The sequence below is a fragment of the Lipotes vexillifer genome, unplaced genomic scaffold (genome assembly GCF_000442215.2).
Source record: "Lipotes vexillifer unplaced genomic scaffold, Lipotes_vexillifer_v1.1 scaffold102, whole genome shotgun sequence".
NCBI classification, from domain to species: domain Eukaryota; kingdom Metazoa; phylum Chordata; class Mammalia; order Artiodactyla; family Lipotidae; genus Lipotes; species Lipotes vexillifer.
The window spans coordinates 476558-490612 of record NW_006786541.1 but is presented as its reverse complement, the minus strand read 5'-3'; the positions used below and the strand labels follow the sequence as shown (position 1 = coordinate 490612).

The 14055-nt window shown below is 43.6% G+C and overlaps 1 protein-coding gene across 1 annotated transcript in view; it reads left to right on the top strand.

The window, feature by feature from the left end:
- Nucleotides 1-14055, top strand: part of TLN2 (talin 2) — a 454271-nt gene that overhangs the window by 289728 nt on the left and 150488 nt on the right. Inside the window, exons 12-17 of the mRNA XM_007458874.1 lie at nucleotides 499-654; nucleotides 6166-6267; nucleotides 7003-7079; nucleotides 9629-9809; nucleotides 10712-10825; nucleotides 13304-13412. Coding sequence (XP_007458936.1) covers nucleotides 499-654; nucleotides 6166-6267; nucleotides 7003-7079; nucleotides 9629-9809; nucleotides 10712-10825; nucleotides 13304-13412 — 739 coding nt within the window. The remainder of the gene's footprint in view (nucleotides 1-498; nucleotides 655-6165; nucleotides 6268-7002; nucleotides 7080-9628; nucleotides 9810-10711; nucleotides 10826-13303; nucleotides 13413-14055) is intronic.

The window sequence follows — 14055 nt, the reverse complement described above, 5'->3', positions numbered from 1 at the left end:
AATTAAAAAAAAAAAAAAAAAAAAAAAAAGGCTGTGTTTAGTAATGAGAAGATGCCACTCTGGCAGTTGTAGTTAATTCTAAACAGCTAAAGTGCCATATTTAAATTCCACATTAACCCTTTTCTGTTACTCACTGAGGTGGCTACTGGGAGTGATAATATTTGGAGTTCACTTTAACTTCTTTTTCTCTGGATATCTTTTTTTCTGTCACAATCTCTGTTTTTGGAGCAACCTGCCCTCCTGGACAGTATCTCTCTCCAGGAAGTATGCTTTTGTGGATCCTTCCAGTCTTCTCATGGCTCTGTTTTAGCTTCCATTCCTTTAATTTATGAGTCATTTATCTAGTCTTAAAATTCTGGTTTTCCGATAGCCCTGCCTGTTTTTGAAACACAGTGTTGTAGGTTGACCATAGGTAAAACATCACGAAATCACTGATAACTTGGAAAAATCAGATGTATTCAGAGGAAGAGCACTGACTCTTGGTACCTCCTGTTTCAGGAAAAGATGAAAGGCAAGAACAAGCTGGTGCCTCGCCTGCTGGGGATCACCAAGGACTCGGTGATGCGCGTGGATGAAAAGACCAAGGAAGTGCTGCAGGAGTGGCCACTCACCACAGTCAAGCGCTGGGCAGCCTCACCCAAGAGCTTCACACTGGTAGGGACTGGCTGAAGGCAGTGAGTGGGCCAGCATGGCCTTGGGTGATATCGTGGGGCAGGGAAACAATACAAGCCCATTGGGTTTCCCTGCCCTTGGAGAGGGACAGATGGTGGGGGTCCATGAGGTCAGGGGTGGGCACTGGTCCAGAAGTGAGCGAGATGTCTGAGAGCTGGGTCTCATTGGCCACCTCTTCCTCTCTAGTGCTCTAAGTCTGTCTGAGTTCTTTAATTAGAAAGAGCCAGTCAAGGATGATTCTCAGTCTCTGTGGTCCTGATGCCACACCTAGTATACCCTAAAAGGCAACTTTAAAACGCTCTGAGGCCCATACAAAGGCTCCCTCCTCATCTCTAGTTGTTTTAGAAGTTCCTAAGAATTGTGACAACTTGCCAAGCCGTGTTTTCCCAGTCTGCCTGTGAAGAGAACATTGTTGTATGGTGGAAATAGCATAGACTGTGGGGTAGCATTCGAAATCAGCTTTCATTCCCAGCTCTGTGCCCTTGCTCAAGTTACTTCTCCTCTCTGAGCCTTAATGTCCTCAGCTGTGAAATGGGGGTAGTAATACCTGTTTCACAGAGTTGTCAGAATCAAATGAGACGATGATAATAAAATGCTCAAAGTGAAATGCATGGAAAGTAGGGAGAATGTTTGTTCCAGACCTTTAAACCTCTGAATTCTTCCTCCCAATCTCAGTATCTGCTCTTAACAGAGTATAGCATGTGGCCTTAACTGTAGCCAGCCACACTGGTATGTGAGAATTGGTAGGGCAATTATTTTGTAGCACATATCGAGCCATAAGAAAAATCAGAAAGTATTGACATTTGTGAATTTCTTCAGCACTCCTGAATCGTACTATTCTCCAGCTCTTGTGAACACTTGAAATAACTGCATCTAGGCAAGACCTTATAATAGGGCATCAGAAAAAAGGTATAAGGAAGGGGCCTTGGTGGGAGTATTAGTTATCTAATTTGATCATTGATTGATAGACTCTTGCCAGTTGGGAGGACTCTTCAGAAAACATACCTTCTTTCCTCCTGTAGTGAGTAACAGCTGTATCCACATGGCCCTTAAAAAGTAGGTGCTCATGCTTAGTGAACTAAGTTCTCATCTTCCATTGTAGGTAATCGTGGATAATTTCTAAAATAGAAAAATCAAGAAATCAATATAAATATGTTATTTAGAAATACTAGAAGAAATTGCTAAAAAGGATTCAAAGTCGTTGCGCAGGGGATGTAAAGTGAAGGTGGGAATGGGTAGGGCAGGCATAGCTATGTTTTGTTATATACATTTTTGATACTATTGGTCTTTTTAAGCTAGACCCAAGTGCTGCTTTTTTAAAAACAAAAAATTATTAAAAACTGTTGCAAATTGCAGTAACTACCTGAAATGAAAGAGAGAACAAATATCAATGTTTTTACTGAAGTTGGATTAAAGCTTATAACCTGTAAAGTTTCTTTCCTTCCTACCCAGCTTTAATTTAATATACAAGTGTTTAGAGATTTTCCTGTTGTCTTTCTGTTATTGAGTTTTAGTTTGTTTCTCTTATGGTCAATGAGATGTACTGTGATTCTGTTAATGTTCATGGAACATACTTTGTATGATTTCAATTTGTAGAATTTTAAGGTTTGTTTTACATCACAGGGATATGATCATTCTTGGAGAATGTTCCATGAGTGCTTGAAAAGAATGTGCATTCTGCTGTTGGGTGTAGTGTCCTATAAATGCCAGTTAGATCCTGTTAGCTGTTGGTGGTATTTCAGTCTTACATATCCTTGTTAATTTTCTGTCTAGTAATTCTGACAGTTCCTGAGAGTGAAGTTCCCAACAGCAATTGGGGATTTTTTCTATTTCTCCTTTCATCTCGATCAGTTTTTGTTTCATGTATTTTGAAGCTCTGCTGTTCTGTATCTATACAGTTAAGATTATGCTATGTTCTTGATGGAGAAATTGTTCTATCCTTATGTTCTTTTGTTCATAGTAAAGATTTTGCTCTGCAGTTTGCTTTATCTTACATTGGTATAGCCACTCATGCTTTTTTAAATTAGGTTTTTGAATATTTTTCTACCCTTTTACTTTAAACCTAGTTATACTGTTAGATTTTAAATCAATTTCATGTAGAGAGCGTGGAGTTGGGTTGTGCTTTTTATTAAAATTCACTCTTGTCATTAATGTATTTAGGCCAGTTATCTTTTAAGCTAATTATTCATATGTTAGGTATTATGTCTACCATTTTATTTTTTTTTGTTTATTTTATTCTCTATTTTTCTTGCTTTCCTGTGGGTTACTTGAACATTTTTTTAGAGTTCCATTTTAAAAAAAATTTTTTTCGTTAATTAATTAATTTTTGGCTGCATTGGGTCTTTGTTGCTGCGTGTGGGCTTTCTCTAGTTGCGGCGAGCGGGGGCTACTCTTCGTTGCTGTGAGCGGTCTTCTCATTGTGGTGGCTTCTCTTGTTGCAGAGAACAGGCTCTAGGCACGTGGGGTTTAGTAGTTGTAGCACGTGGGCTCAGTAGTTGTGGCTCATGGCCTCTAGAGCGCAGGCTTAGTAGTTGTGACGCACAGGGCTTAGTTGCTCTGCAGCATGTGGGATCTTCCTGGGCCAGGGCTCAAACCCGTGTCCCCTGCATTGGCAGGTGGATTCCTAACCACTGTGCCACCAGGGAAGTCCCTAGAGTTCCTTTTTTTTTTTTTTTTTTTTTTTAAAGGCTTCACCAGAATTTTCTTTTATAAATTTATTTTTTATTTATTTTTGGCTGTGTTGGGTCTTCATTTCTGTGCGAGGGCTTTCTCCAGTTGTGGCAAGTGGGGGCCACTCTTCATCGCAGTGTGCGGGCCTCTCACTGCCGCGGCCTCTTCTGTTGTGGAGCACAGGCTCCAGACTCACAGGCTCAGTAGTTGTGGCTCACAGGCCCAGTTGCTCCGCGGCATGTGGGATCCTCCCAGACCAGGGCTCGAACCCATATCCCCTGCACTGGCAGGCAGACTCAACCAGTCCACCACCAGGGAAGCCCCTGCATTTTTATTTATAACCTTTTTGAGCATATTTCTTTGCATAATGCTCTTAGTAATTATTCTAGATGTTATCATATATGTATGAAATTAATTACCACCTACTAGCATCAATGTTTCACCACTTCAAATAAAATATAAAAACTTTACTTCCATTTAGGTCTGTTTACACTCCACACTTTTTGAGTATAATTGTTTAAATATTTCTTCTGTATACATTGACCACTACATGAGATGGTGTTACAGCTTTTGCTTCAACCATAAAATAAAATTGAAGAAAACTCATGAGGTGAAGGATAGTCTATTACATTTACTTCTGTTTTTATCCATCTCGTTGTTCTTTCTCTTTCAAGTTCCCAGTCTTCTTTTGTTTTCATTTTCCTTATGTTTGGAGAGCTTTCTTTAGCCATTCTTTAAAGGTAGGTCTGCTAGCAACAAATTCTTTGTTTTCCTTCATCTGAGAATGTTATATCCCCTTCATTCATGAAGGTTAATTTTGCCAGATACAGGATTTGAGATCCACAGTTCTTTTCTTTTAGCACTTGAGAAGTGTCATTCTACTTCTTCCTGGCCTCTGTGGTTTCAGAATAGAAATTTTCTGTCATCAGATTGGTATTCCTTTGTAGGTAATATGTTGCTTTTCTCTGGATGTTTTTAAGTTTTTCTTTTCTCTAGTTTTCAAAAGTTCTTGGGGTGAGTTTCTTAGATTGATTCTATTTTGGGGTTTGCTTAGCTTCTTGAATTTGTAGGTTTATGTCTTTCACTAATTTGGAGACGTTTTCAGCCATAATTTCTTGTAATACTTTTTTTTTTTTTTTGGGTCCCACACTCTCTTTCCATATTTCTGATGATATGGACGTTAGTTCTTTTCTTTTTTTTTTTCCCTGCCATGCCTCACGGCTTGTGTGATCTCAGTTCCCCAGCCAGGAATTGAACCCTGGCTGTGGCAGTGAAAGCCCAGAATCCTAACCACCAGGCCACCAGGGAACTCCCATTAGGTCTTTTTTTAAATTGTTCCACAGATCCCTGAAGCTCTGTTGTATTTTGTCTGTTTTCTGTTGTTTCACTTGACTAAATTCTGTTGATCTGTTTTCAAGTTTATTGATTCTTTTCTTTGTCATTTCCATACTACTGTTTATATCCTGTGCGTTTTACTTTGGTTCTGGCATTTTTTAATTCTAAAATTTCAATTTGGTTCCTTTTTATGAATTGGGTTTCTTCGCTGAGTCTTGCTATTGTTTTCATTTGTTTTGGGAGAATTTGTAATTGGGCATTGAAACATTTTTTATTAATTCAAAATCAAAAATTCCTTATCAGATAATTCCAACATCTGCTTCATTTCAGTATTGGCATCAGTTGATTATCTTTTTTTTTTTTTTGGTGGTGGTACGCTGGCCTCTCACTGTTGTGGCCTCTCCCGTTGCGGAGCACAGGCTCCGGACATGCAGGCTCAGCGGCCATGGCTCATGGGCCTAGCCACTCCGTGGCATGTGGGATCTTCCCGGACCGGGGCACGAACCTGTGTCCCCTGCATCGGCAGGCAGACTCTCAACCACTGCGCCACCAGGGAAGCCCTGATTATCTTTTCTTACGTTGTAGTTATCCTGGTTCTTGACATGAATAGTGATTTTCAATTATATCCTAGATGTTTTGATTATGATAATAGGAGACTCTTGATCTTATTTATTTCTTCTGTTGTAGCAGACAGTCACTTTGTTTAGGTTTAGTGTGTAGTGTTCTAGTGTTCAAGTCTTTGTGGACTTGAGTTGCAATGGCAGTTTATTTTCCGAGCCCTTGCAGTGCTATTCTGGATTGCTTTGTACTTCTGACTCTGCTGGGGTTCCTGCTCAAAGTGTGCTCGGGTGTAGGGGAAGAAGGTACTTCCTTGGGCCATCTGCTATTGCTGGATGACCTTTGTTAGGGGAGGTAGAAGCTACTGAGCCTGAATCTACTTATGCCACTGGGTGGAGGGGAGGGAGACACAGGGCTTCACTGTGGCCACTGCTGCAAAGTGACCAGCTCACCTGCCTGCCTGGGTTGTGGAGCAGGGCCTAGGATGGCCAGACTTTCACTGCTTTGCAGGTGCTGGTGAGCAACAACCTAGGTTGTGGAGCTGCTTGAGGCTCCCAACTAGGTCTCTGTTGGGCTTCCCCTCTCCTGGTCCCTTGGCCAAAGAGAACAGGCTTTCGGGAACTTACTGTTGGACGTTCCAAGCTTCAGCCCTCTCCAGCACCCAGTCTTGTGGGTATGGGATCTAAAACAAAACTCAGCTCCTCAGACTGTGGTTCTGCAGGTCCTGAGGTCACCAGCCAGTCCACCTTTCTAGCTTTCAGAGCCCTTTACCATTGCTTGTTGAATAAATTTTAGGGTGTTCAGTTGTATTTAGAGGGGACAAGCAAGAAAAAGTGAATCCCTGCCAGAACCTGTTCCAAAACTGGACCCCCTCACCTTTAAAACTGCTGATGTGCTGTATTTCTTCTAATGTGGGTTTTGTCCCCCTAGGATTTTGGGGAGTATCAGGAAAGCTACTATTCAGTACAGACCACTGAGGGAGAGCAAATATCCCAGCTGATTGCAGGCTACATTGACATCATCCTCAAAAAGGTATTTCATACTGATGCAAATTGGACAACACTTCTTTATTAAAAGACTCAGTTTAGATGGTGAAGCTACCTGAAAAACAAACAAACAAACAAACACCTCATGTTAAGTACTTGATTCACTAATTGTATCTTTAACATTAAGATTGCTTAAGTGTGAAGTCTTTAACCTCATATCCTAGGAGAATTTCTGATTTTGCTGCAGCTCATATTTGTGTCACTGACTGCCAGGTCATGAGCAATAGTGCATCATTTAGCTAATGAATGAGCCTGGCTAACCCCTCCGTGTCTTCCTCTCTAGGTAATTGTTATGCTTTCCGGCCTCTATAGAAACTGGCATTAGGGTCTGAAGATGTTCCTTTTCTTTCTTCTCTCTCTTTTTTAACCTATTTTACTGGGGGCTTATATGCCATAGTGGTATACCTTTCCTAGGGCTTCAAGATACAGCCCACAAAAATAGCCAAGTTCTACCGGAATATTCATATCTATGTCTTGATTTTAACTGTATAAAATTGTGCAGTAATGTACACAGAAGACATTATATATCTCTCTATATTAAATAATATATTTCTTTTTCATTACTATTGCTTTGTTTCACCTATCACTTATTAACTATCCAATACAAGGAATTTGGGGTAACCCTTAACAGATCTGCTTGTGTGGCTCATTTTAAAAGGCCTCTTAAAAGGGTCTTGTGTCAAGACCTGCTGACTTTCATTTTTGTCTTGTTTTACCTCAGAAACAAAGTAAAGATAGATTTGGACTAGAGGGCGATGAGGAGTCAACTATGTTAGAAGAGTCCATTTCCCCCAAAAAGTAAGTATTGTTAAGAGCACTGGAGAACTGGCTTCTCCCTGGATACAGGGCAGTTTTCCTCGTGCCAGCTCTGGGGCTGTTGCCCTGAAGTCCCTCACGTGGAGGAGGTGATAGTGGGTGAGATAGATGAGTCTTGCTTCTCAAAGTGTGGTCCCCAGACCATTGTCATCAGTGTTGAGGGTGTCTTGTTGGGGCGGCGGTGGCTGGGGACTTCAGGGAGACACTGAACAAGATGTAGTGCTTAATTCCACCTTTAGACACAGTGAGCCTTCATGAGTCCTGTTCTGAATTTCTGATTTAAATCTCATAAACTGCATCATTATCATCAGAGCCTGGAGACTGAATTTAATTCTGTACCTTTGGGCTAGGAGCCTAGCCGGTAGAGGAGCTTTTGTTTATGGGATGCTTTTACCTGCCACGCTTGATACACCTGTCATGAGGCCACAGAGGAAAAAGAAAAGAACATGGACCCTGGAGCCAGAGTTACTGGGTTCAAATCTGGGGTCTGTTTTCTAATGTGTGGCCTTGGGGACATTATGAATTTTCTCTGTCTCTTTCATCTCATCTATAAAATGAGAATAATGATTGATCGTACTACCTCATTAGTTTGAATTTAATGATTGAGTTACTAATAAAGCACATAAAACAATCCCTGGTACATAATAAATGTTTACTATTATCATCATTTTAAATTCAGAATAATCTCAGTTTAGCTCCATTTTATAAATGAGGAAACTGAGATTTATTAAAATTAAGTAACATATAATAAGTGAGACTTGTTGACCAAAACCTCTTCAGCTACTCCCTTGATGTTAAATAGAGCATTGCAGTAATAACTTTTCTTATCTGTACTTTATTGTGTGTGTCCATCTTGCTGTCTCACTTGATCTCAACAGCATCCCCTTGTGGAAGAGGTAGGCTAGATTTTATCATCCCCAGTTCGTAGATGAGGAAACAGAAGCTCCTAGGGGTTAGTTGAGATACATGTATGTGGCAGAGCCAGGACTCAGATTCAGGTGTTCTGATGTCTCCTATAGTGCACTGCCAGAGAGTTCGAGCATATTCCACCACGTTGAAGTTGTCTAGTAATAGGAATTGTTTCTCTAATGTTGCTACTCTGTACACTTTCTCACAGTTTGCATCATAATCCCCTTGAAGGTGCTTTTCCATTTGTCCCTTGTTTGTACGCAAGTTGGAACCAAATTTGATGTGGTGCGTTTCAAGTACTACTTGCTACCCTCTGGCAAAAGACCTTAATTTCTTGAAATTATTAATGACCATTAGATGGATATTAGTAACCTAGTACTTCCTAATAGGGTGAGCTGTTCACTTCCTAAGCCTCTGCTGTGCTTGAACTTCTCCTAGGAGCAGCCCAGTAAGTGTCTGAGCCCCAAGTGTTGGGACCCTCCCCACTGATGCAGACGGCATCATGGTGCGGTCTGGTCATGGCAAGCAGGAAGAGTGGTCCAGGGGAGTTCCTCATCACTAGACCTTCCACTACTCCCTGTATTAGACATTGGCTGAGATCTTGCAATGCAGCTGAGCTCCGAAAGGAGCCATAGATCCGCCCTCCCTAGTGCCAGCCCCTCCGCAGATGTTAATGTTGCTGCGTGGATGCCTGTTGCTTGGAATCCTAGCTTGGCTCACAAGCTTTGCCCTGGACAACAGGGAGTGACCTGCAGTGGTTCCAGAACCCTGGGACAGAGGCTGCTGTGCCTTAATGCAGCTGCTCAGCAACACTGCACCACCCCCCCGCCCCCCTGCCCCCCCGCCACCCCACAGACCCCCCCGAACTCGCCCTGTGGCTTTGTCCACTGGGCTATGAGGCACTGTGCCACCCTCAGATTCTTACCTTCATATGCTCAAAGTCCTTTACACTCACTGCTCATTCCAGGAAAATATCAAGAAGTAAAAAAACTGACAGTTTTTTTATTAGATGCCCTAGGAGTCTTCCCAGACTTAAGTTGAAATCATCTGGAAGAGAGCCAAAGTCTGCCAATCATCAAGGCTTCTAAGGTGTTGAAACATCCTCTGTGGTCAATGGCTTTTGACCTGGGGAAGGGGAGCTAAGCTGTGGGAGATTTTAAGTTCTTTTCCACGCTTCTTCCTTCAAGCTAAGGATAAATGATCTCTGTCCCCAGGGCTTAGAATAGAACGTGGCACACAGTAGATAACGTGTTGAATGAATGCTATTTCAGGTAGAATTTACGAAATAATGGATCAGTGTATCCAAAACATTCACTTATGCCTAGAACATCATTATTTTTTGTGTCTTTTTTAAGAACAACTAATAGCATAATGCCATGAACCTATCAACTAGATAGACTGGGAGTAGTTATTTATATTACTGATTATAAAAGGATTCATTCATCTCAGGGTTCTGCTGAAACATTTTAGTGCTGCTACTTTGTTCACAATTCTGTCTGTATTTGCTTCTTGGAAACTGGTTGCCATAGCATGAAGCAGTGAACACTGGTGACACCTGTGGTATCTTATTACACTCCCTGTGAATGGCCACCTCGCAGTGACCAAAGTGTCTGTCCCTCTAGGTCCACCATCTTGCAGCAGCAGTTCAATCGCACCGGGAAGGTGGAGCATGGTTCAGTGGCACTGCCGGCGGTGATGCGCTCCGGCTCCAGCGGGCCCGAGACCTTCAACGTTGGAAGCATGCCCTCCCCACAGCAGCAGGTCATGGTTGGACAGATGCACCGAGGCCACATGCCCCCACTGGTGAGGCTACCGGGGCACTTGCCCTGCTCGTCACTATGCTGCCTTTGGTGTCCAGGGAGCCACCCCAGCCTGGTGATAGGCTGTGTGTGTCATCCTCACTCTCACTACTTCCTGTCTGAATCCTGGCTCTTCAGCTGTGCAGTCCCAATGCGTTTCCCAGTGTGTTTTCTTTTAAATGGGTGGCTCTGGCAATGCCCTGTCTAGGACCACAGGTGTCCTTTAGGGCTGGACAAGGACCAGTGGCCTCTCCACGTGGTTTGTGAGAGAGGGATAGGACCCTGCTCCCCTGCCTGCTCATCGGCCCAGACACCCCTCAGAGAGGCTTAGAATTAGACCAAGTCTATTCCAATCCACACATTTCCCCCCAGCGGATTATTGGTTCTTTCTGCTGTGCTGGTCTACCTGACTCGGGGCCTCTCTCAGGCCTCCTCTGGAATCCCATGCTTTGGGGCAAGAACTTTTTGAAAGCAGAAGAGCCTTAAAGTCCAGAGGTTATTTGAGTGGAGAAGTGTGTTGACTGTAGGTTTGGGTGGAATCTTATTTGGCAAGAAGAGTTCTGATGTAACACCCACGTGATTCCTGTGCAGGAGACCTTCTGTCCTGAGCACTCAAGGGTTGGGTCCCCTGAGCTCCCCTGCAGGGACTCTTCCTGAGCCTTCTTGTTCTCCACACTCTGCTGATTAGAATCACCCTATTGCAAACACTCATATTCAGTGTCCTATTAATGTATTATAATACCTATTTCTGGCCCCCCGTTGAAATAGGAGCTGGTCTAGGCAGTTTGTTGAGATGTACCCTGGGCTGCTTTCTCATGATCTCAGGTCCATTTTCCTTGCTCATGTAGAGCCTGTGTTGCCAGTCCAGGAGTGTGGTGTGACCCCTTGTGTTACCTGCCTTTGCAGACCTCGGCCCAGCAGGCCCTCATGGGAACCATCAACACGAGCATGCACGCTGTCCAGCAGGCCCAGGACGACCTCAGTGAACTTGACTCCCTGCCACCTCTTGGCCAGGATATGGTAAGTGTTGTTCAGTGTTTTTATTTGATGTCTCTGCCCTGGCAGAAAACAGGGTTCTGTGCTCTGGCTGGATTCAATGAGGTGAATCTCTTTTTCCAGCTAGGTGAGTTGGAAGTCCGTATTTTTTCAAGAGATGGAGTCTCCATCTCTAGGCTGCACCACAGGAGGAGAGAATCATAGGGTGCTACGGGCTCTTGGCAGTACCCCATAAGGGCTGAGAACTTGGACTCGAGTCATGTCATTTGGACCCAAATTCCAGCTCTGCTGCTCAATGGCTGTGTGAATCTGGGCAGCTTACTCTCTCTAAGCCTCCATTTTGTCATTCCTGAGTAGGGCTGTTGTGAAGACCCAACAATCCAATCATGTAAAGAGTTCTCAGTCCCACACCTAACACATAGTGAGAGCCCAGTGAGTATTAGCTAAGTTTGTTGTTAGTATTTACCAATGTTTCACACACTTGAGCAAGCATCACAGTCATCCAGAGGGCTCGCTAAAACAGATTGCTGGGCCCCTCCCCCATTGTTTCTGACTCAGTAGGTCTGGGGTGGGGCCTGAGAATTTGCATTTCCAGCAAGTTCTCAGGTGCTTCTGCTGGTTCAGAGACCATGCTTCACAAACCACTGGGTTACTAGTATTGAGCTTTTCAGTGAGGCAGGGCGATTAGCTGCCTTCCTGTAGCTGCTGCTGCATGAAATTGTCCAGCCCCTTGCTACTTAAATTGTGATCCACAGGCCAGCAGCATTGCCAGCACTTAGGATCTTGAGAGAGGTGCAAAATCTTAGGCCTTAACCCAAACTTCTGCATCAGAATCTGCATTTTAGTAAAGTCCCTAACTGTTTTGTGTACACATTTGCAAACCACTGGCTATCACTGTCCTTCCCTGCCCTGCTTCCCACGTTAAAATCAGGAGTTTTAAGGACGAAGCCTAGAGCCCAGGTCAGATCAAACAAATCAGTGTTGCCGGGGGTGGGGCCTGGGTATCAGTGGGTTTTCATCTCCCTATTGTGATTCTAATATGCAGCCAGGGTTGAAGACCACTGCTTTAAGACTGCCTGACCATGGTAGGGCCAGAACCAAGACACAGTTTGTAGTCTCATCTTGTCCAGCCAGGCTAACTGCCTCCAAGTTTTCCCTGCTCGGTGTTTTTCGTTTGTGTACTTGGGTACCTGCAGGGTTCAGCACCCTTAGTGCTGTTTCTCCCAAGCCCCTGAAGTCATTAAATATTTTGCTTCGGGGAGCTTGAGAGTAAAAATACATATGGCAGACTCCCATATCCAGCACAGTTGTGAGAGAAAGTTTTAAAATAATCTGGATTTAATATTCTTGCTTCTCCAGTTTTCAAAGAGTTAGTATATAAAATATTTTAGGGCTAGACATACGCTGAACCAAGATTAATATTTTGGGAATGTTTGGGGAAGCAGATCAGCACCTTATATTACCATAGGATCATCATTACCTGTGTATAAATGAGCATTTACTGGCTAAGACCGGAAATGGCCAAAAACAGAATTTGCTATTTTTAGGGTCAAATGAACATGAAGTGTAAGAACCAGAAAGGTTTTAAAAGACCATTGAGTGAGATTCCACAGTAGAAGAAATGAAAGGCACAGGAGTTGGGTGAAATGTGCTCGAAGTCATATCATTTGTTAGTGGTAGAGCTGGATCCAGAGCAGGGGTCTTGACAACCACCTCCCAAAACCCTACCAGGAAAGGTGCCACGTCAACACGACATTCATCTTGTGAACAAAAGACAATTGCTATGCTGATCGAACACTCATGAGCTAGAACACCCTAATTCTAACCCCATTCTTTAAAAAACAAGGTGAAAATTAGCAACAGTTGTTGCCACTGTGTGGTATTATTATGAGATACTAATATTTTTAAATAAATTTATTTATTTTATTTTTGGCTGTGTCGGGTCTTCGTTTCTGTGTGAGGGCTTGCTCTGGTTGCGGCAAGCGGGGGCCACTCTTCATCGCGGTGCGCGGGCCTCTCACTGTCGCGGCCTCTCTTGTTGCGGAGCACAAGCTCCAGACGCGCGGGCTCAGTAGTTGTGGCTCACGGGCCTAGCTGCTCCGCAGCATGTGGGATCTTCCCGGACCAGGGCTTGAACCCGTGTCCCCTGCATTGGCAGGCGGATTCTCAACCACTGTGCCACCAGGGAAGCCCCATGAGATACTAATTATTTTCAATTTTTAAATTGAATTTACCTACATAAAGCCACAGAATTTTTCTCTCCAAGATCTTAAAGAAAACATAACGTGAGTAAAAAGCACTGAGAATTTACATGCCGTTCAGCATGAGTGAATGAGCAAGAAGCCTGTTAAGGACATCGTTCAAGGTGACTTAAGGGCCTCGTTGGTGCTGGCCCAGTGAGAAGAGTGGCCAAAACGCTGGTCTCATTTTATGGCACGACTTCTCTGGTTTCCTGGGCAGTCCTGTGCAGCAGTTTTGTCATGAAGTTGTCTGGTTTTGCAGGCGTCTAGGGTATGGGTTCAGAATAAAGTCGACGAATCCAAACATGAAATCCACTCTCAAGTCGATGCCATCACAGCTGGAACAGCTTCAGTTGTTAACCTCACAGCCGGTAAGTCCCTGGGGAATTTGTGGTGTATTGTGATTTTCTTTAAAAAAAAGTTCTTATTCTTTGATTGAAACAACAGATTTTTCCTATTCTGAGAGGAGAGTCTATTATTAGGCCCTCACAATGCTTCAGACATTTTCTCCCACTGACCCAGGAGAAATGTGGTGAACATCTCATGCCTTTTTGTCGGTATCATGCATCATCAGTAAAAACCACTTACCCAACTCTTCTCATTGTTTGTCAAGCTGCTGGACATACTTCAAAGTATATTGAGGCCAGTTTCTCCCTTCTGAGAGCTTACAGTCTCAAAATGGTTTTAGATGACTAGCCATCATGGGTGCCTTCTTCTGTCTTGTCCAGCCATGGTCTCCTCTGTATAGCACAACTCCCAGCCTTGCACTGTCACATGAGAGCCAGGGAAGATCTTGGCTTCACCAAGCAGTGTTGCAGTGTTTCAGGGGTAGAGTTGACCTCTCCAAGCGGCTGACCTTGGAGCAGCCTTCTGAAAAGGGCCATGAGATGCTGATTCTTCCTTGGGAATTTTAAAGGTGCACATGCTCAGTATCTTAATATATGAGGCCTCGGGGTAAAAGGACCCCATGAAGAGCAGTACCTTGGAGATGGGGAGACGTCTGACTCCTGCAGG